We start from the raw sequence: 21,941 nt of genomic DNA on the forward strand, positions 1-21,941 counted from the left end.
GAACTGAGGCACATACTAAAGGTCATCATTTAGCCCTAGCCAGTTTGGCTCAGTGGATAGAGCGTTGGCCTGTGGACTGAAGGGTCCTGGGTTCAATTCCGGTCAAGGGCACATGCCTGGGTTTCGGGCTCAATCCCGTGTGAGGCATGCAGGAGGCAGCTGATCAATGATTCCCTCTCATCATTGAAGTTTCTATCTCCCTCTCCCTCCTCTCTGAAATCAATAAAAATATTAATAAAAAGAAATAAAAAGTAAAGGTCATCATTTAGCTGCAGGTGTGTTTTGTTGAGTTTAAAAGCTATTTTTCAATTAAGAATCAATTGATACTATTTTTAAAATCGGGAAATTTTGCACGGAAGTCTGAATTTCTAGATTTCCTTGGAGATTCAGATGGTCAGGCCACATGAGGCTCACATTCTTACACAGCGCCTACCAGCGGGAATTGGGTGTCAGCGCTTCCTTTAAAGAGGGCCTGTGTTTGCCCATCTCCACAGACCTCACTACTCCCTGCTGCCTAATACAACAGGCTTACTCTTGGACATTCCCCGCGTGGTCTATGAGTTTATACCTTGACCAAAAGAGCGGAGAATCCACCCTAAGACTAGAAACACATTTCTCCTAGGCTGACGGAAAAGGAGAACTGAGAGAGGTTTGGGAGTCTCTGGAGAGAGAATTTGATCTGGAGGGGCCCCAAGGACAGATTTTAGCTGGGATGTGCTGGTAAGTGTTTAACAACTGCTCTCCAGGGGAAAAGTGTGTGTGTGTGTGTGTGTGTATGCGCGTGTGCGTGCACATGCGTAAATTCTGCTGGGATGAAAATGTGTTTGTTGCGCAAAATTTACAAATAATATAAACACTTTCTTGAAAATACTCTTTGTTATAAATTCCATATTGCCGATTAATTCTCACGAAATGATTTTTATTTTTTGTCAAACGCTTGTATGCACAAACAGCTATTACTGCAATTGAGCCATGGCTGGACAAAATTAGACGACAAATAATCACCCGATGACAATCTGACTCAGCAAGAAGACGCTCACAAGTGGCATTCCAGCATGAATGCTGGTTGCAGTTTCTGTTTACATTGATGAGTCAGAGGAAAGTAAAACAATGAAGGGGTTCGTCAGAACTCCTTCATCAATGGCATGAGCAACTTGCTTGCTAAGCTGAATAAACAGCTCACATCATAAAACAGTATTTCCTCCATTTTTCATGCCACTCACCATGTACTGGCCATACACACAATGGACATAAGTGTTTTATTTGCACTGGTATTAACATTCTATCTGTCACAGTCTTAAGACTGGAAAACCAACAAAACAGTACATCAAGCCCTGATCTGTAATGTTCCCCCCTCTCTGCGGTGCCAACATACCCCCCATGGCCAGTGTTGATGGAGGTGGAATCAGCAGGAAATGCCCAGGTTCCCCCGTGTCCCTCAGAAGATGCAATAGATGTAAGTAACCTCCGAGCACAGATAGTAGTAAATGTGGTAAAATGAGGAAGTAATGCGTTTTTAGTGTTTATTTCCTTTGTTTTTCATACAATTTATTTGATTATGAGTTTAAGTAATTTAATTTCTTTTAATGGCCGTGTTTAACTGTGTTTCAAGCTTTCAAAAATCCTGAAAATTTAACAGTCAGCTCTCAGAGCCAATAGGAGCCAGCTCCAGCATCCTGCTGGCCTGAAGGGAAGTACAGTCACCCCAACTTACGATGATTCAAATTATGATATTTTGACTTTATGATGACGTGAGAGCAATATGCATCCGCACTTGGAACTCTGAATTTCCATTTTCCTGGACTAGTGATACGCGGTACGATACTCTCTTGTGACGCTGGCCAGCGGCAGCGAGCCTCAGCTCCCAGGCCGCCACTCCATCGCGAGGGCACACAACCGATACCCGACAGTGTTTTGTTAGATGGCTGTGCCCAGCTGTAGGCTAATTTATGCAGGTGTTCTGAGCATGTTTAAGGTAGGCCACGCTAAGCTCCGGTGTTTAGTAGGTGAGGTGTACTAAATGCATTTTTGGCTTCGCGATGGGTTTATTGGGCTGTAACCCCATCACAAGTCGAGGAGCATCTGTATATAGAAAGGAGAGAGGTCGAGGAACAGAGTCCGTGGGGGCTGCGCCAGCACCCCCCAGCTGAGCGGCCCGATGCCAGCACCCTGGGCCTCCTCCAGCTCTTCATTCCCAGCATCCGGGAACTCTGGCCAGTGCCTTCCTTCAGTGACCACTGGCTGAACTACCTGTTCAATCTCTATGTGACTCACCAGGGAGGAGCATGGGTACTGAGGTGAACAGACACCCCGACTCCCTGATTAGCTGAATGGGACCAGCCGAAGATCTCCCAGATGGAGTTAAATACACCCCGGAGGTGTACTCACCCCCACACTGCAGAAGCGGAAACTGAGGCTTGAGGGAGTTGTTCCTCACCCAAATATCATACAGCTGCCAAGAGGTAGAGGCAACACTGACAACCGGGTCTGTGGGCCTCCAAACCCATCTCCTTTCGCATGGAAGGGCAGCCAGCACCATCCCGGAGACAGCCTCGGCCGCTCCTTCCACGCTGGATGTTAGGGCACTTAATTCTGGACTTCTGTCGACCTTCCCCCGAATGAAACTTACATCCTCCCGAGAGATGACTAGCGACTTGAGAGCAGGCCCATGTTGAGTATCTGTTGTATTATCAGCATTTAGAATTCCAATCCATTGGTGTCAGAAGAGATCTTAAGAACCACTTGGTCCAGGTCCCTGACTGTACAAATGGGAGAAACTGAGGCCTGTGGTCATACAGCAGTGACACCAGCAGCATCAGGACTAGAACTCAAGCCTCTTGCCGACCAGCATGGGTTGCTGGTGAGTGGTAGATATTCCGGATAAGAGAATTAGAGGGGTGAACAAAACTGATTTCCAAGAGTAAAAAGAACAGGCTTCCCCCTTGCTGAGAAGTCCCAACCGGATGAAACAAAAGAGCAGAGACTATGGCACCCTCAGCTGGATTGAGGGGCGATACCAGAAGAGGCTCCCTGCCAGAGATTCTCTGAGAAAGCCCAGGGCGCAGTGGAAACTCCATACGAAGTTCTCATAATAAGTACTGCAGAGCTGTGCAGGGCCTGTGGGGAAACTGAGGCAAGAAGGCAGCTCCGCAGAAACCCTCAGAGCCTGAGACTGAACATGAAGACTTGCGCGTTCTCAGACTCTCATCCCTTTCACCCCAGCACAGAAGACCTTCTCTGGAGCAGGGGTCAGTCTCAAAGGACCACCTAGAACTTGTGCTTGGAGCCCAGGCAGCTGGATCTCGTCTGCTAAAACCATGGGCCCAGCATTTCCCAAGCAGCGGGGCTCCTCAGGAGGCCGCAGAGACCTTGATGCGGCTGTACTGGACACCAGACGTGCTCTGCCTGTGGCCAAAGCTCGTGGGGAACCTGCCAAGCAGAGAGTGAGCAGAGTCAGGGGGGCAGGGCCTGGGAGCCTCCCTGGAGGAGACAGGAGTGGAACATCCCCTGGGACCCCCATCGCCACCCCCAATCCTACCTGTTCCTTCCTACTTCCGGCCTTAATATCCATTTCCATCTTCTGAATTACCCAGCTGCTCCTCTTGGTCTCCCTGTGTCTCCCCTCACCGCCATGTGCCCCTGAGTCCCCACCTCCAGCCTGACCCTACCCTTCTATTCTAACCTCCTGTCATTCCCCCATTACAGGATGTAAAAATTCCTGTCAGCTGGGCTTAAAGTCAAATGAAACTCCGTTGTAGGAAGACTCCAAGCAACGCAAGGAGAACCGCTCCTGTAGGAAGTCAGACAAAATGCACAGCATCCGGTGAGAGAGGCAAGAAGAAAAGCAAAGCGCTCTCTTGCAAAGGGGGAGTCTGGCAGCTCAGGTCCTGCAGGGAAGTGCTCCGGCTGGACAGGACTCTTCCCCAAGGCCCGCCCTGTCCCCCTTACCGTCTCCTCTGGAACTGCTGGTCTATCTCTGCCAACGACTGGCCTTTTGTTTCCGGGACAAATACATAGATGAAGCCCAGGCCAAGGACAGCGGTCAGCCCGTACAGCAGGAAGGTCCAGGACAAGCCGATGGTGCCTGGGAACAGGGAGTGGGAGTGTGGGCCTGGGCGCAGCCAACCGGCTGGTTCCGGGTCACGCACTGAAAGTCAGCCCGCCTAGAGAACATTCTCCACATGGCCAATTTGCAGAATGGCCAACAACTGTCAGAAAAATGCCTTAAAGCGGGAGTAGGACTGATAGTCCCAGAGGCCGGCAGAGGCAGGGCTCAGATCCACAAATGCTGCCCAGGGCATCTTGTCTCTCTGGGGCAGCCCACTCACTCACATCTAAACCACGAACGGGATCAGAAAATGGGAACGGAGGGAGACGACTACCCACCTTAGCAAAGAAACAGCTGCAGGAGGCAGCGGTGGCAAAGCCCAGCCCTGAAAAAGAATCCTTAGTGATTCATGAACTGAGCATGCAGGGAACTGAGGGTCAGCCCGTTTGGCCCCAGTCTGATTGGTCTGGGAGAAAAGACAGAAACCTTGGTATCCTAGCCTCTCCCTCTTCCTGGACACTCAGGGGGAGGCCAGGGTCTCAGGGCCAGCGACCAGGACCCCTGGGAGGACCCTGACTCCTTTGAAGTCAATCAGCCCAAGAGAGAGAAAGGAGACTGTGAAGGAAGAGACCGGGTTGAGCCAAAAGCACAAAGGATGTTTGGGCTGCCATTCTCGCCTCTACCAGCCATGGCCACGCCTCCTCCAAGGCGCCTCCCCTGGCCAGCCTGATCTCCACTTAATCCTTTATCCGCAGGGAGGGAGCTGGGCTGGGAATCTGGAGGGCTGGGACCTCGTCTGCACACTACCTGGCTGGATTTAGGGAGGACATATTTCCCCACCTGTGAAATGTGGATGATAAGGGTGGGATACAATTCTAATAAACCCCTCCCATTCTTCCATCTACTCTCTCATCTGCTCACTCATTCCCCTGAGGGAATGCTTGAAGACGGAGGCAGTTGGGAGAAGTCTGGATTCCCTAAGCCTGGGGGTGGGAGATACCCATGTTTCCCACAGGCCCCCAGGGGTGGCTGTGCCTTTGAGGAGGAAACGCTTGGCTGCAGGAAGTGGGAAAATCATTGAACCCTAAGAATGTGGGGCCCACAATGAAGGCCCAGACAACCGAGGGCTATGTTGGGCCAGGAGCATCTCAGAGACCCTTCCCCAGTGTTCTGTGCCCGTAAAATTCCCACCCACCCCGCCCCCACTTAGGCTGGGTTTGAATGCTAGGTGAGAAGAGACATGTCACCCAGACTAGATCTGAGAAGACTCTCCTGCTGGCCGGTGGGCACGAGCCAGTACGAGTTGGCTTAGAACAAAAAGAAAAGGCTGCACTCCGCACCCTCTGGTCTCAGACAAGTTCTCGCCAGTGTTGGTGTGGACTGTCACCTGTCATGGGGCTTGGAGGATTTTACAGCGTGTCTGAGGGTTCTGGACGTCCCCAGACACTTCCCTGGAACATGTGCACAAAGTTTTATTTGAAGAATAGTTCTGCTGCTAACACACAGGAAACATTTAAAAACTCTGACGCTCTGGAGTGGGGACTTGGGGCTGCAGAGAAGAGATTGCACTTGGTGGAGAGGGGCGAAATCAGAGCCCCAGACTCAGGTCTCCACCCAGAGCTCGTGCCCTCCCCCCACCACACTAATCAGAGATGCTCCCTGACCAGGAAAAGCGGGTGCCTCCGTTCTCCTCTTTCAGCCTCCACTCCCAAGTCACCCATCAAGCCAGCCCACACACCGGTGGGGCCTGGGATGAGGCGGAAGCCTCACAAATCAGATCTTCTGTTGTCCGTGTCTCCCAGCCTCGGCTCTCCCTTTTTCCTGACACCCGTTTTCCTTTGGGGAAGACTCCCCTCCAACTTCCGGTCCATGCGGTGGGCAGAGGCTGTCCCCGCCCCCTGGCTCCATGGTGGGTCTCTGACCCAGACCTGGAGCCAAGGGGTGGAGACAGCCCTCCAGCCACAGTGATTGGTTCAGGGACGGGCATGTGATCTTGGTGAGCCAATGAGAAGCAATACTGGGTCTTGGGGCGGAGCCACTGGGAAAGAAATGCTCTCTTTCCTTGGGGCTGCCATGTGAGGTCGCTGGCGGTCATCTGTGCCGCCAGGAGGGCGTGCCTGAGCGTGAAGCCCACAGTGTGGGAGGCAGAGCGGAGAGAGAGGAGAGATGGCCACAGTTTTGTTGGAGCTTCTGGTGCTTGACGTCAACTGCCCTCCTCTTTTCAGTTATTTAAGACAAAAAAAAAAAAATATTCTCTTTTTGTTCATGAACTGGCTTGCCTTGGACTTTCTATCATTTATACCCAGACTGATAAGGAGGTTGCTCCTGGATCCAGAGGCACTGGCCCGAGGAACGAGGTGAGCGCACTCACCGATGAGGTCGAGGAAGGAGAGGCTGATGAAGAGGTTGGCGGCCCAGTTGAAGCTGCTGCAGAAGGCGAAGGCCCTCCCTCGGATCTCCGCGGGGTAGATCTCGCTGAGGACCAGCCAGGTCACTAGGACAGGAGAGCAGGGAGGGCTCCTAAGCTGTGGCCGGACTGGGCAGGCACGCAAGGTCCAGCAGGCAGCCTTCCATCCGTGTGATTCACACCGGGTAGGCTACTGAGACCAGATTCTCCCCGGCTGCTTCCCCCACAGGCTGTAAGATCCCAGAATCCCTTTAGAGTGACCAACACTCCTTGGTTTCCCCAGGACCAAGGGTGTGGATGCCTGGGACATGGGACTTTCCGTGTCCTGGGCAATCCGGGATAGTTGATCACCCTATTCATTAAATTCCCTCCAAATTCTTTGAGTGAGCTATTCAGGAGCAAATTCAGGATTTAGGTTAAATGATTTGGGGGCTTTTTAAAGTAAACAATATTACAAACATGCAGCCAGGCCCTTGCCCTCAGAAGGAGTGCCTGCACATAAGCGAGGAGCCCTGAAGCTAAAGCCGCACTGGCTTCATGGTCAAGCGCCCTCTAGTGTCCCTCCGAGACCCTGAAGGGCACCGTCCCCAAGCTTCCCATTAGGAAGGGTAGAAGGTTCAGAGTCCCCTGCAAGGAACTCACACCTACCTGGCCCAAATCCAAAGGAGAAGGCGCTCACAAACACCATCATGCAGACCAGCGCGGTCCAGTGCAGCAGGGCACGCTCCGGGGCAGGAGAAGGGGGTGCCGGGGAGGCGGTGCTTAGGACTGGCACAGGAGTGGCTGTGGGATCCCCAGCTCTGGAATGACGCTTGGTTTTCTCAGGAGTTGGCGAGAACGGCTCCTCTTGGTTCTTGCTGGTTGTTGACAGTGGATGTGAAGAGAAGCCCGTGGGCAGGCCAGAGTCTCCAGGGAGGTTTAATGTCCTGGTGGCATTGGGCATGGCCAGGCAACTGGGGCCCGAGTCCATGGGCACAGCAAAGCTGACCAGGCCTATGCCACTGACGGACAGGGCCATAAGGGCACAGCCAGCTAGTAGTAGGGCCCTGCGGCCTGCTCGCTCCACTAGCCCCATGGCAGTCAGGGTAGCTGCCACCTTTACCGCGCCAAGCCCCACTGAGGCCAGCACAGCTGAGGATCCCCCACGGAAGCCAACTGAGTGGAAGATGGTGGAGGCATAGGACAGCACATTGGGCTGCCCTGTTAGCTGCTGGAAAAGCACCAGCCCCAGCCCCACGGTGGTCCGGCCTCGCATGTTATCCCGCTCCCTGAAGAGGTCCAAAAAGGAGTATTTTGGCCTCCCCAGGCCCCGCTCGGTGGCCTCCCCTCCCTGGAGGGGGATGAGATCCCTGTGGGCTGCAGCATCGTCAGTACCCGCAGGGAGGATGAGGAGGCTGAGGGACTGCAGGAGAGCAGGTGCAGCAGCCCAGCCGAACATATGCCGCCATCCCCGGGGCACAGTGGCCAGTGCGTAGTTGAGTGCATAGGAGAGCAGGATGCCTACAGTGATGCCTGCCTCATAGAGGGACACCATCACCCCCCGCTGCCGTGGCCCCACCAGCTCTGACATATAGATACAGCAGGCCATGGAGGAGAGGGAGATGGCAAAGCCAGCAGCTGAGCGGCCCAGGACCAGCCAGGCCAGGGAGCCAGCCAGGCCCAGGCTCAGGCTGCCTGCCAGCAGCACCACGTTGCTCCCCAGGATAGCTTGTTTCCTGCCATAGCGGTCAATGAGGAAGCCCCCTACCAGAGAGGCGAGGAGAGCCCCCAGGAGCAGGCTGCCCACCAGGAACTCCTGCTCCAGGCAGCTGAGCCCAAAGTCGAGCTGCAGTGGCAGCAGGGCACCCGATATGACTGCCAGTTCATAACCAAAGGTCAAGCCACCCAGCAAAGACACAGAGGCACACAGGGGCAGGAGGGGTGGTGGGCGGCCTGGAAAACAAAACGACAGGGGCCGGGTTCAGAATGGTTCCTTGCTAGAGCCTCCATCCATTCAACCACTCCTCCGTTTGACAGTTGCATCCATCCATCCATCCATTCATTTATTCATCCATCATCCATTGATCTATCCACTCATTACCCACCATCCATCCACTTCTTCCTTCACCCATCTCTCCCTCCATCCCTCCACCCATTCATCTACTTCCTCCATTCACCCAGCCACCCATCTACCCATGCATCTATCCACTCCTCCCTTCATCCACCCACCCCTTCATCAACTACTCTATCCATTCACCTATCTATCCATTTATTGAACCATCTATCCACTCATCCACTCCTCCTTTCATCCATTCACACACCTATTTATTGATCAATCAACCCATCCCTTCATTATACACTCTTCCATTTATCCATCTACTCTATCCACCACATATTCATCCATTCATTTGTCCATTCGCATACCCCTTAATTCACCCAAACATCCATTCATTTATTAATCCATCTATTCACAAATATATCCATTCATCCAGCTATATGTGTATTCCATCCCTTATGTACCCACCCACCCACCCATCCATTCAACCTTTCATTCAAAACGTATTTATCTGGCACCTACAACACACCAAGCTGTATTCTTAGGGCTGGCAATAGTAGAAAAAGGCAGATGATGAACAAATAAATCTGTGCTATAACTTCAGGTGGCGATAGGTATCATTTAAAGAAGCAGGGAAAGGGGATTGAGAGTGATGGAGGACTTCTATTTTAAATAGGGTAGTCAGCTAAGGCCTCTCTGTAGAGGGAAAATTTGAACAGAGATCTGAATGAAGTGAGGGTAAAAGTCATATAAAACCTGGGTGAATGACATTTTAGACAGAGGGAACAGCAAGAACCAAGGCCCCTGCCGAAACCGGTTTGGCTCAGTGGATAGGGTGTCGGCTTGCGGACTCAAGGGTCCCAGGTTTGATTCCTGTCAAGGGTATGTACCTTGGTTGCGGGCACATCCCCAGTAGGGGGTGTGCCAAGAGGCAGCTGATCGATGTTTCTAACTCTCTAACTCTCTTCCTCTCTATAAAAAATTAATAAGATATATTTAAAAAAAAAGAACCAAGGCCCGAGGCACGACAATTTTTGGTATGCTTGAACAATAACTATTAATATTAATAGCTAGTGCTTATATAGCACTTACTAAGCACCAGACCCTGTTTTAGGAGCTTTATATGTATTCCCTCACTTCATTCCTCATTTACAACCACCCTATAACATATTATTATTAGCATCATCCTCCAAGGCACAGAGAAGTTAAGAAACTCAGAGTCACACAGCAAGTAAGTGGCAGAGCTGATGTAGCTAGAGAGAGCAGGCTTTTAATCACTGTGCTATTCAGCAAGGAAGCCAGCGTGGCTGGAGTCCAGCAAGTGAGTGAGAGGAGGTAATGAGGTAGGAGAAGCAGGCAGGGTAGATCATGTATGTGGAGCTCTATAGGTCATGAGGACAATGATGACTTTCACTGTCAGTGGGTGGAAGGCTTTGAAGGCTTGCACAGGGGAGAGAGATGGTCTATGGTAGTCACCAGCACATGTGGATCTTGAGCACTTAAAATGTGACTAATGGGATTAAGGAACTGAATTTTCATTTTATTTAACTTTTATCCATTTACATGTAAAAATAGCCACATGTGGCTAAAGGCTACCATATCGGCAGTTCAGTTATACAGTTTACTCTGAAATTTTAATCCACATATTTAAACTTAAACGTTTCTGGAAGCATCTAGAATAATCCAGCAGTGTCTCACGCCATGCTGAGTGCTAACTCCGTCACATAATATCCCAGGCCCCTCATGAGCTGGCCCCAGCCAAACCACCCAGACCTGACAACATTCATAACATTGTAACCAGATTTATTGAGTGTTTTCTCTGGACCAAGTGAGTTACTGCACGTAAAGCACTGCTTTGAGCACGTAAGTACAAAAACTCATTTGATTCTCACCACAACTTTAGATGGTGGGGTTTTGTATTATTTATGAATGAATAACTGATCATCAGAGAGGTGAAATGACTTGCCTACGGTCAAAAGCAGTAAGTAGCTGTGCCTAGATTCAAAGCCAGGCCGTCTGGCTCCACAATCCATTCTCTTCACTACTCCATTAGAAAACCTTGGCATAATATGATTTCACTCGGTTCTCTCTTATTTCTGCCTCTCCCCATCTCCGTTAGGCAATTTTTGTACAGGTGGAGGAGTTTCATGGGTGGAAAACCCCCCCCCTTTCTGTTAACCCTTCTTCCCATCACCCCCCACCCCCAGGGAAATAACTCCTACCCTTCCCTCTCTGGCCTTGTTCTACCTGTTCATGACCATCAATAAACACCCCGGGGAGATTATGCTGCCCAGGTCCTGCCTCATCGTTACCTCTCTTTGCCCCACCTCCCTCAGTTCTTGGAATTTACTGCCAGAAGGGAAGGTCTCCCAGGCCATGTGAGGCAATCAAGTGGAAGCACAGAATCTGTTTGCTGTATCCTAGGTTCCTCTTGAGGTGACAGGGAACCCAGCCAAAGGGCTCACAGGCAAAGCTGACTGTCTACAGGTTTTGCTGGAAAACGCATCAGAACAGATTCTGGCCACAGTGGCAAGAGAACAGGAAAAATAAACGTGAAATGAAATAGTTATAATAACCAGTGTCATTTATTGAGCACCTCCTCTATGCAATCTTAGGTGCCTTCTCTCAATTAATCTTCATAACAATGCTAGGTGGTACTGCTACAGTTATCCCCATTTTACAGATGAAGAAACTGAGGGTAAGAGTGTTCTCACAGCTGAGAAGCAACAGGATCGGGGCTCAAATGCTGACCCATCTGAATCCCAAACCAACATATTTAAGAGCTTTGCTGAACTGACTTCAAGCAAGAAGGGCCAATCAGAGATACACGGGGTGTGAGAGAGAGCAGGGTCACGGGGCAGAGGGGGAGAGGAAGTATCCAGAGGGCTCCTGTGAAAGCCTAAGTTGGACCATGTCATTCTGCTCAGAGCCCTCCAAGGTTCCCTCTTCTCTCCGAAAATAGCCGAAGTCCTTACAGTGACCTTCAAGGCCCGGCAAGATCTGCCTCCTCTCACCCTGCTCCTCTGGCCACACCCGCCTCCCCCTAGCATCCAGCACTTCGCATCCCCTTTCCCTGCTTGTGTTTCTCCATGGTACTTATCTCCATTGGAAATAGCAATATATTTTACGTATTTATTGGTCTCCCCTACCAGAATGTCAGGCCCAAAGCAACAGGAATTGCTTGTTTAGCTGTCTCTCTGATGCTGAGGACAGTTTGTGGCATATAGTAGGCCCTCAATAAATTCTTGTTGAATAAGTGGGTGAATGAATGAATGAACAAACTCTGGATGTAGGAAATCCAGAGAGAAAGGATCTTGGCTCTTGAGCATCTGGCCAGGCCCAGTGCCTAGAAGTGGCCATAGACAGGAACAGACCAAATCCTGGCCACCAAATTAGGACGCTGGAGCCAGAGCTGGAGTTGGTCACCATCACCCTGTGCATCAGAGGCTGGGTAGTACAGTGGTTAGGAATGCAGGCTGGAACCAGAGTGCAGGTTCTATCCCAGCTTCTCCTCTTCACTGCTGTACGACCTTGTGCAGCTCACTTAACCTCTCTGAGCCTCCTCATCTACAAACGAGGATAATAGTAATACCCACCTCATATGCCTACCTACCTGACAGCCAGCGTTAGCTATTTTGAGTGTCCACAGAACAACCCAGAGCGAGTTTTTAAAACAGGTCATGTCCCACCCAAGTTTCAAATCCTTCTCCAGCTTCTCATGTTATTTGGAATAGAATCGAAACTTCTCACTATGGCTACAAAGTCCCACATAATCTAGCCCTGGCCTACCTCTCTGACCTCCCTTTTACTGCTCTCCCCTTGCCCAATGTGCTCCAGCCACAAGGCCTGGACTACTCCAGCTCACTCCTGCCCCAGGGCCTTTGCACTTGCTGTTTCTTCCACCTCGAAGCTCTACTCTTGGATCTTAGCAAGCTCAGTTCTTTTGAGTGATTGCTCAGCTTCAATGCCTCCTACTCCAGGAGGCCCTCCTGCCTGCTTACCTGAAAACCTGCCCCCCTCATCACTATCACACCACCTCATTATATGTGTTCCACTGAGTCCCCAACCTGTAAACCTATGTCTGCCACACAGTAGATGAATGGAGGGCAGAGTGACCCTTTGAGGCTTCTGAATCCTGAGAAAAATATTAAAACCTTGGTCCCCCATAGCAACAAAGAAATTCCTTACTCCCACACACCGTCCTGCATTCTAATCTCCTCTGTCTCCGCTCTGTGGAATCATCTCCAGAGCAGAGGTTTTGTCTGTATGCTCAGGGCAGCATCCCCAGGCCTGGCGAACAGAGGTGTTCGGTTTATTAATTAATGAATTTGCTCCTTTCGGAGCCTCTATTTTTTTTTTTTTTTTCAGAACAGAACAGAACAGAACAATTTCGCTTGCCTGGGACTGTAAGGCTTGAGGCGGTCAAGAGAGGGCCTGGCCCCGAGGAAGCGCTCAGCATTAGGTAAGGAGCACTCGCTAGTCACTTTTTCCTGGGCAGAAAGGAGCATGGAAGGAAGTGCGCCCAGGTCCCTTCCCGGGCCCAGCCAGGGCCTGGAGTGCGGGGCTCGCCACCGAGTGGGCGGTCCCTGGCAGGGGTGCGCAGCCCGGGCGGAGGGCGCCCGCACAGATGAGGTCGCGGGGACTCTGCGGTGGGCAGCTCCTGATCGCGACTTACCCATGGCGAGCAGGACACCGGGGCGTGCTGCGGGCGCGGAGCGGCCAGGCGCGCATCCCTGGGCCGGAGTCCCCGCCAGGCCCACAAACTTTCTGGCCGGCCCGCCTCCGTCCCTCCCCCTCTGCCTGCCCGCCCCCAACGCCGCTGCCACGTAGGCCAGCCCTGGCCCCCTGTGTCTGGAGGCGTGACAGAGGGGCGCCTGCGCCTGGCTGGGGGCCACTACTCACAGTTCTCCAGGGAGGGATGCCTCTCACCATCCTCCCCAGGGTGCTCCCCACTGTCATCCCTGTTGGGGCCCCCACATGCATTCCCCTCCCCCTCCAACCCACAGAGGAAGAAGACGTCAAAATCACTGCAGTCCACACTAGGCTGGCCACCAGCATGTACACACACACACACACACACACACACACACGCCTCTGCACTGATGGGGTCACACACATACCCACTTCAGCCACTCAGACACTCTCCCGTGGACTCATCCGTCATTGGACACAGGTTTGGACACCTCCCAAGTACCACAGGCACTGTGCTAGGCCTCGGGGCTGGGCTGGGAGAACAGACAGACAGATTTGTTTGCTCTTGTGCAATTTGCTTTCCAGTGGGGGAGGAAGAAAGTTAAATAACAAGCCAGAGAAATGCCAGCTAGTGATCACGGCTGGGTAGAGAATGGAACTAGGGTGATGGGGTAGGCAGGCACAGGAGGCTGCTTTAGCTCGGGGGTCTGGGAAGGCTGTTCTGAAGAGGGGATATGTGAGCTGAGACCTCAGGTCCCAGGCAGGGCAGAAAGAGCTTGTGGAGTATAAGGAGCAACAGAAATGAAGCCAGAGTGTCTGGAGCATAGCACGTGAGGGAGAGAGTGGAGGGAGATGGGGCCCAAGAGTGGGGCTGGCAAGGGCCAGATCATTCGAGGCCGAGGTGGGAAATGTCGATTTTATTCCAAGTGATACACAAAAAAATAATTGAGGCATTCTAGTAGGTTATAGGGAGTGAGAGTGGAGACAGGGAAACTTTTGCAGGTGAGAGGTGGAGTTGATTTGGATTAGGTGATAGGAGTGGGGATGGAGGAAAGTGGGCAGATCGGAGAGAGACTTGATAAGGACCTAGTGATTGGAAAAGGTGCAGCTTGGGGCGGGAGAGAACATCTAGAGTTCTGTTTTGGCTGTGTGACATTTAAGGTGCTCACTCAGCATCCCTGTGTGAACCAGTGGGGTGTTGGATGTAAGAGTTTGGAGTTCTGGAAAGGAGCCAGGCTGGGGATACCCCCACTAATTCTCACTCTCAGGCAAAAACATATATGTGGTCACAGGCTTTTCTCATCCTATGCTCATACACAGACACATTAGTTGACATGTGTCACATACCCTCACCCAGCATGGACTGTATGCCACAGACACAACTGGGCACCCGGCAAAGAAGACAGCGCTTGACAAGACCTTCTGAGCCAGCTGACCCTGTACGCTTCTGGAAATAATAATAGCCAGGCAGTTTGAAAACATGGCTCCACAATTCTTTGTTTCCTTCCTTGATATCAAAGTGGGCTTGTGACTGCTTCAACCAGTGCACAGAGTAGCACTGTGTGACTTCTGAGGCTGAGTCAATGGGACACTGGTGCCTGGAGCCCCCCACCTCTAGGAAGTCCCACTACCCTGAGGCCGCCATGCTGTGAGGAAGTCCAAGGTGCAGAGAGAAGCCACGTGGGCATGCCTTAGTGGGTGGTCCAAGCCTTCGAGTCATCCCAGCACCGGCTCCAGATTGAGCCTTCAGATGATTCCAGTTCTCAGTGTCAAATCTTTCCAGCTGAGGCCCAGGATCATGTAGAGCAGAGACAAGCCATCTCTACTGTTCACAGGCTGGATTTATGACCCACACATTCCATGAGTATCTATAATAATAAAAGCATAATATGCCAATTAGACCAGACAGCCAAATGACCTTCTGGATATCATTCCAGATGACCTTCTGGACAAAGCCACGGTGGTGGGGGCCAAGGCAGAGGCAGTTAGGGGCGATCAGGCTGGCGGAGGGGTTAGAGGAAATCAGGCAGGCAGGCAGAGGCGGTTAGGGGCAATCAGGCAGACAGGCGAGCAGTTAGGGGCGATCAGGCAGGTAGGCAAAGGCAGTTAGGGGCAATCAGGCAGGGAGGCGAATGGTTAGGGGCGATCAGGCAGGCAGGCGAGTGGTTAGGAGCCAGCAGTCCCGGATTGCAGGAGGGATGTCCGACTGCCGGTTTAGGCCCGATCTCGCAGGGATCCCTGTGGGATCGGGCCTAAACCAGCAGTCGGACATCCCCTGAGGGGTCCTGGATTGCGAGAGGGTGCAGGCCCGGCTGAGGGACCCCCCTTCCAGCCCTCCCCCCATGCACAAATTTTGTGCACCAGGCCTTGTTTTGGAGTAAATTGTTATGCAGCAATAGTAACCAGGACAATAGCTTTAACTATGGGGCAATGATTATATACTTTGATTTCAGCACTTTACCTATATTAGCTCACTGTTAACCCTTACAACTACCTAATGAAAATAAATTATTACAATTACCCCCATTTTATGAAAGATGTGACTGAGGCAAAGGGAGGTGAAGTGACTTGCTTGCATAATAAACAAATGAATAAGATAAACAGAGCTCAAAGACATACACTAGCATATAGCTGAGCTGGGAGTCAAGCCCAGTCATGGGGAAATCAGGTACTTACCCATCACGCTCTGCTACCTTTCTGGCATGAAAAGATCCCAAGGAGGCCTCTTGGCCATTGCCAAGTGACAGCTCCTCCTTCGTCTGTGAGTGTCTGGAATTGTCACCGGGAGACCTTGTACAGCAAGCGCTCCATTCCTGTGCGATGCCCTACAGAAGTTATACAGTGGAAAGGAGCATGACGTTCTCTGTGATCTCTGTGGCTGGCATTAAGTCATGAGGATGTTTGCATGGCTTGCTGTCATGTTCTCTCTCTCCTAGAGATAGAGAATCCCTCTTTATTTGTTTTCCCAGATGAGAAAGGAAAAGTTCTAATCAAGCATTTCGGTAGCATCTTCACAAATGACTTCCCTTGGGGTTGCACAGGGCCTAGTGATTCATTTCTAACTAATAGAATACAGCAAAAGTGGTTATGTCATCTCAGAGATTAGGTTATAAATGACAGTGACTTCATCTTGCTCATCCTTTCCTGAGCGCTCACTCATTTACTCTGATGAAGCCACCTGCTATGTCGTGACAGGCCCACGTGGCAAGAGGTGAGGGGGACCTGCAGGCAATAGGCAACAAGGAACGAAGGCCCGTGAAGATATAAACCCCACCACCAATACAAACAAACAGAAAAGACTGTCTGTGACAATGCAAAAGAGAAGAGGTTCATGGAGCCACCAGAACTTACAAAAGTTGGATTTTTCCCTCTTCTGTGAAGTCAGGAGGGCTTCCCTGGGGAAGTGACCTTTGAGCTAAGAATGAAAGGATCTATAGATGGGTCTAGGCAACAAAGGGAGGGAAGGGCAGTGAGAAGTTGCAGGTGCAAAGGCTCGGTGGCAAGAGGGCGCCTGGAAAGAATGAAAGACTGAGAGAAGGCAATTGTGTTTGAAGATCAAGGGCAAAGGGGAATTTGGTGGGAGCTAAGTCTGGAAGATGGACGTCGTGTTCCCATGCAGGACCTTGTGGGTCTTTATCCCAAGCACAGTGGGGAGCCATTGGAAGGCTTTAAGCTAGGTTTCCTGCCATAGAAGCCAGAACCAGTCTGACCATAGCAAGCCCGGGATGTAAATATGTTTGCACAGTGGATTTTTCAAAGGCGGGGCTCAGAACGATTTGGTAACCATAGAAATAGAAGGCTTATGTGGACACTAACAATTATGATAATGAAACCACACACTTGGGAAACTGGGCGTTATTAATCGAGTTAGTTCTGGGTGAGCCCTGAGTAGTCTCGCCTGATGAAGGGTGCTGGAAACCACAGTATAACATCACAAAGGGTCTGATGTTTGAAAAGGTGACCCGCCGTGTGATGAATGAAATTGTGGAGCTGGGAGCAGGCGTCACAGCAGCCCTAGGACCAAAGGGCCTTTCTTCAGTGTTTCAGAGTCCCAGTGAGAGACAAAAAGGAAGATAGATGAACATATGAAGAGTGTATGCCATCCACCAGGCACTCGCACAGGCAACATCTTATTTAATTTTAATAAGCAATTGCCAAAGTAAAACTGATTATCTTTGTACTGAAGGTGACGAAGCTGAAACTCAGAGAAATGATGTTGTTTTGCTGCATTGCACGTTGTGCCAGGAACCTGTGGTTGCCTTCTAGGCTGTAACGCCCAGCTCCGGAAAAGACCGGAGATTCTGGCCGCAGTTTTCCGGAAAGAGCCGAAGAGCTGGGAGGCGGGGCCACTGGAGTCTTTTCGGGGCTTCCGTAGAGCCGAAAGGTCGGGAGGCGGAGCCACTCGCCCGGGGCGGGAGTGTCGGCGTCCGATTGGCCGAAGAGAGCCGAGGCTCTTCGGAGCGAGCCGAACGTCTCCGACAGCCTCCGGGCAGAGCCGAGGGGCGCCGAGGCGCAGCCATGGCGGCGGCCGGAGCTGTGGCGGCGGAGAAGGGCGAGGAACCGGCGCCGGAGGCCGATGCGCTGGCCGCGGCCCGGGAGCGGTGCAGCCGCTTCCTGAGCGGCCTGGAGCTGGTGAAGCAGGGCGCCGAGGCGCGCGTGTTCCGCGGCCGCTTCCAGGGCCGCGCGGCCATGGTGAAGCACCGCTTCCCGAAGGGCTACCGGCACCCGGCGCTGGAGGCGCGGCTCGGCCGGCGGCGGACGGTGCAGGAGGCCCGGGCGCTGCTCCGCTGCCGCCGCGCAGGTGAGACGGCCCGGCTCGGGGCCGTGGAGGGGCCGAGGCTCCGGGGCTTGGGCGGTGCGGTGCGGTGCGGTGCGGGTGCGGTGCGGTGCGGGTGCGGGACTCCCTTGCGCCCCTTGCACCCCGCGTGGCCTTGAGCACTCAGGCCTCTGGCCCTGCCTCTCCATTCATTACTGCTTAGGCAGCCGCTGGGCCTCGCCGGGGCGAGCCTTGGTCCCGGGGCCTGGTCAGTTCCAGGCTCTGCCATGTCGCTCCTGTACAGCGCTCAGTCTCGGTTGCCCCTTGTGTGCCGTCTCGGTGTTTGATCATTATCGATGCATTACTTGTAAGAAGCAGATGCGAGTATAAGTACTTGCCCTGGAGCCAGACTCTCTGGGTTTAAATACGGACACCACTGTAGCCTTTGAACACGTTTTTTAACCTCTCAGCCTGTTTCCTCGCCTGTAAAGAGAAATCCCAGTTGCAGTATTAATCTCATAGGGCTATTGGGACCATTCGGTGAGGTATGTAGCCTGTGAATGTCTGACTAGCATGTAGTGCTTAATGAAGGTAGATTTCATTAAGTCACTTCCCCCCCCCCCCCCCCCCCCCATTAAAACACCATTGTGCACCATCACGGTAAACTTGTTCTTCAGGTGAGAAACTGAGTCTCAGAGAGGGGAAGTAACTTGCCCAAGGTTACACAGCTAGTTAGTGGCCCAGCCAGGCGCTCAGCTCATATTCCTCTGCCTCAGGAAAACTGGCTTTTCACTTTCACACTAACTGCCTTTCTTCCTTACATTGGTATTTTTTAGGCACCTGTGTACCCCGGACATTGTCAGGTGCTGGGAGATCTGGAGGAAATGCAGTAGAGAACAAGCAGGCGGATCTCTGCCCTGCTTGGGTTTAATGAAGTTATTTGTGTGTTTATATTTTCTTTTGCACCCTCTCTAGGATATCAGGTGCATTAAGCAGGGATCGTGGCTGCCCTATTTCCTGCTGTATCTCCCCTACACCCCCCAAAATGTTCCCAGTATCCTGAGCATGATTGACATTTAGTGAAGAGTCATTTAATCTTTGGAAGTCTTGTTCTCATCTTACAGAAGCAGTAAGGGAGGTGTAGAGAAGTTGATGTGACGTGAAGGTTATGCAAGTGGTAACCAAGCGTAAATGCATCAGGAGACCTTGTTAAAATTGAAAATGACAAAGTTTTATTCAAGGGTCTTAGAATTTGCAAATCGGAAACATTATGAGGTAACACCCAGAGCGTTCCGAAGAAAAAAGTTGAGAGTTCTTATCGTTAGAAGTACGTTCTTGAGAAGACTCAGCCCTGTATTCCTAGCCTCTGGATTGGTCTGAGATGGTAATCCTCTAGATTAGTGATGGTCTGCATAATGAATATCAGTTCTTTAGGGGGTTATCTATAGTATTTACATATCCTCCAGGCATTGACACAGCTGAAGAGTTCAAAAGTTCAAGTTCTCCGGCTAGTTAAAATGAAGTAAAATCTGTTCCTTGGGCTTCCTCCTATTTGTCTGAACCAATTTGGTCAGCCTGACTGTACAGACTCCCTTTTAAGTCAGCTTAGCTATGCTGATTTCATCTTGTTTTCTTCACCCCTTGCTCACAACTAACAAGGAAGGGAGCTGGGGTTTGAATTCGTCCTTCTGACTTTGAAGATGAATCTGGAAGCCAGTACACTGCTTGGCCTCCTGTTTGGGTCCTTGTCAGATAGGTAGTGCTTTACGTGGGCTACCCTTACCCTTCTGGCCTTTTTTGTCTGTTTTTTAGGAAATAAGTACGAATGAAGTCCAATCGTAACGGGTGGAAAGTTAGAGGGAGCCATGGCATTACTAAACTAGCCATGGGGTGGTTCAGGGAGCAGTTAGAAAGCGCATGAGCAGGGGAAGCTTTCAGATGAGTTGCGATGTACCATTCTGCACTGTTTCTAAATCTTTTTCCTGAAATAAGCAGATAGAAAATGTAAAAAACTGGATCAATCTTTGAAAGTTAAGCTTAACCATTAAAAAAAAAAAGAGTCTTAATTCAAACTGGTTATGTCTTGATTGCAGGGATATCTGCCCCAGTTGTCTTCTTTGTGGATTATGCTTCCAACTGCTTATTCATGGAAGAAATTGAGGGCTCGGTGACTGTTCGAGATTATATTCAATCCGCTATCGAGACTGGAAAAACTCCCGAAAGTCTCCTTGGCTTAGCCAAGACCGTGGGGCAGGTTTTGGCTCGAATGCACGATGAGGACCTCATTCATGGTGATCTCACCACCTCGAACATGCTCCTGAAACCCCCCCTGGAACAGCTGAACATTGTGCTCATTGACTTTGGGCTGAGTTTCATTTCAGCACTTCCGGAAGATAAGGGGGTTGACCTCTACGTGCTAGAGAAAGCCTTCCTCAGTACCCATCCCAACACCGAGAGCGTGTTTGAAGCCTTTCTGAAGAGCTACTCCGCCTCCTCCAAAAAGGCCAAGCCAGTGCTCAGAAAACTAGATGAAGTGCGCCTGAGAGGAAGAAAGAGGTCCATGGTCGGGTAGAAGAGTGTGTGTGACAACCACAGACACTTACCTGTTTACCTCCCAGTAAATTTGAAGAAGTGCTAAGAGGATGGATTACACCCAAAAAATATATATATTGGGATATTTTTAAGTGCTGTCTGTGTTCATGCTTGTTAAGTGTCATTATCCCCTGCACTGAACTGTTCTCAGGAGCTTACCTTGTACATAAGCCATATTCTAGACCAGGGGTGAGGAACATCTGGCCTGTGGGCCGTATGAGGCCCGCAAAATCATTTGATCTGGCCCTGCCAATGTTTGACCAAATATAGCGGACTAATTTTTAAGTTGATACTTTTGTATGACCTGCAAATGATCCTATCTAATAATAGAGTAACATGTAAATTACCATCACTCTGCTACGCCCACAGTTGGGCGGCGGGAGGCTGGGGGGCGGGACTCAGGGTGGCCTATCCGGCCATTGAGAGGCACGGATCCGCTGCCACTGAGGGGGGCTACCCTGCTGTTGAGAGGCGCAGGGGGCGCGGCCGCTGAGGGGGCCTGCCGCGGACACTGCTGCGCCTCTCGCAGGGTAGCCAGGTGTCCGCAGCAGCCCCCCTCAGTGGCCATGGACCATCAAAAGCGTGGGAGCTGGGTGCCTGTCTGCTCCGGCACCAGCGGACAGGCACCCAGCTCCACCGCGAAAAGCGAAAGCGTGTAGGGGACCCTACACGTGTATGATTCAATCATGCACTGGGCCTCTAGTATTATAAATATTCAAATGGCCCTGGGCAGAAAAACGGTTCCCCACCCCTGTTCTAGACAGAACTGAGTACAAATAAACCTAGGACAGGCTTACTCCTCAGGACCATGGGCATGGCAGTAAAAAACATGGAACCACATAATGAGAAGAGTATCCTCTGTTCGTTCCTGGGGGGTCGAGAACAAAGTCTCGGTGACAGTGCCTCTGTACCAGCCTTTTAAGCCAGTGCTGTTTTTTGTTGTGTTCGTGACATTCCTCTTGGAATCCATGTAGTGGGATACAAGCAGCATTTTAAAAATAAAGTAGAACCAGACACCAGGAAATATCGTTACATGTGCATTACATGTAGTATTGTAAATACTGTTTTATAAGACTTGTTTATATATATGTGTATAGACGAGTATGTACTGGGTTTTGATGTAAAACATATTTTTGAGGGTTATGGTGAAAAAGATGAAAAATACTGCTTAACTCCAATTTCTCTTTAAAAAGCTTTTATACAACATTGTTTTTATATTTGTTGCTCTGTGATTTTATGGTTATCTTCTAGTTAAGACAATGATTGATATAAAGTTCCTTTTAGTTTATATAGGTAAAAAAGTGAATCAATTTGTCTCACAGACAGAAGGAGAGTAAAAATGGTGACGTGGCTTGGATATGGCTGAAGTTTGATAAAGCCTGGTTTACAGGAAGGTAGAAGATACCTGAAA

At 50.9% G+C, this 21,941-nt stretch overlaps 2 protein-coding genes across 2 annotated transcripts; one reads left to right on the plus strand and one right to left on the minus strand.

The window, feature by feature from the left end:
* Window positions 1–696: 696 nt before the first annotated feature.
* SLC2A10 (solute carrier family 2 member 10) lies at window positions 697–13,284 on the minus strand. The gene is made up of 5 exons (XM_079785323.1): window positions 13,166–13,284; window positions 7,104–8,387; window positions 6,420–6,542; window positions 3,949–4,084; window positions 697–3,429 (listed from the first exon to the last, which is right to left on the minus strand). Exons 1-5 carry the CDS (start codon window positions 13,167–13,169, stop codon window positions 3,351–3,353), a joined length of 1,626 nt encoding a protein of 541 aa, XP_079641449.1. The 5' UTR covers window positions 13,170–13,284; the 3' UTR covers window positions 697–3,350.
* A 4,400-nt stretch (window positions 13,285–17,684) lies between these two features.
* TP53RK (TP53 regulating kinase) lies at window positions 17,685–21,734 on the plus strand. Its single transcript, XM_079784221.1, has 2 exons — window positions 17,685–17,983; window positions 20,032–21,734. The coding sequence occupies exons 1-2, from the start codon at window positions 17,701–17,703 to the stop codon at window positions 20,508–20,510; spliced, it is 762 nt and encodes a 253-aa protein (XP_079640347.1). The 5' UTR covers window positions 17,685–17,700; the 3' UTR covers window positions 20,511–21,734.
* The last annotated feature ends 207 nt before the right edge of the window (window positions 21,735–21,941 follow it).

The sequence above is a fragment of the Cnephaeus nilssonii genome, assembly GCF_951640355.1.
Source record: "Cnephaeus nilssonii genome assembly, chromosome: 11".
Taxonomy (NCBI): domain Eukaryota; kingdom Metazoa; phylum Chordata; class Mammalia; order Chiroptera; family Vespertilionidae; genus Cnephaeus; species Cnephaeus nilssonii.